Source organism: Chaetura pelagica, unplaced genomic scaffold (genome assembly GCF_000747805.2).
Source record: "Chaetura pelagica isolate M959 unplaced genomic scaffold, ChaPel_1.0 scaffold405, whole genome shotgun sequence".
Lineage (NCBI taxonomy): Eukaryota > Metazoa > Chordata > Aves > Apodiformes > Apodidae > Chaetura > Chaetura pelagica.
In genome coordinates, this window is record NW_009953489.1 from 3,137,256 (window position 1) to 3,137,887 (window position 632).

The following is a 632-nucleotide window of genomic DNA, read 5'->3' on the forward strand; positions in this document are numbered from 1 at the left end:
TCGCATTTCTTCCCAGTGTCCGCTGGCTTGCAGAAGCACTGGTAGGTGCCCCCCTCGTTGGTGCAGCTCCCGCCATTCTTACAGAGCGGGGGAGAGATGTTGCACTCGTTGACGTCCTGCTTGCAGTTGGCCCCATGGAAGCCGGCGGTGCAGCTGCAGATGTAGTGGGCTTCGAAGGGGACGCACTGGCCCCCGTTGGCGCAGGGGTTGGAGGCACAGGGGTCAGCCTGCTGGCACGTTTTGCCTGGGGAAGGCAGGGAGGGAGGGTGAGGATGCAAACTGGAGCTTAGGCACCTGGTGGGAGCAAACTCAGTGCTGGGTCACAGCATGAAGACTGTGCTCATGAGGGTGCAATTAATTCCCCCCACCTCTGTCCCTGCGAAACCCTCAGCTGTGCAGGATGCTTGCAGCACATGCAGCACCCCCCCAGCATTTGCAGCCCCCCCTTTCCTTCCTGCCAGCACTGGAGCAAGCCGAGGCCAGAGAACGAGAGGCAGCATCCCTCTCCATCTACAGGGGGAGGGGGCTCCAGGAGTGACCTCCCCGTGCTGGCTGTCCCTCTACCCACCCCACTCGTGTCACCCTATCCTGAGACCGCCTCACCTGACCACCCCGGCGGGCAGCGGCACCTG

The 632-nt window shown here is 63.0% G+C and overlaps 1 protein-coding gene across 1 annotated transcript in view; it reads right to left on the reverse strand.

Moving 5' to 3' along the window:
- Nucleotides 1-632, reverse strand: part of NOTCH1 (notch 1) — a 60,615-nt gene that overhangs the window by 26,636 nt on the left and 33,347 nt on the right. The window contains exons 3-4 of the mRNA XM_009998957.1: nt 604-632; nt 22-244 (exon numbers count right to left, since the gene is read on the reverse strand). The exon at nt 604-632 is cut by the window's right edge and continues 12 nt beyond it. Coding sequence (XP_009997259.1) covers nt 22-244; nt 604-632 — 252 coding nt within the window. The remainder of the gene's footprint in view (nt 1-21; nt 245-603) is intronic.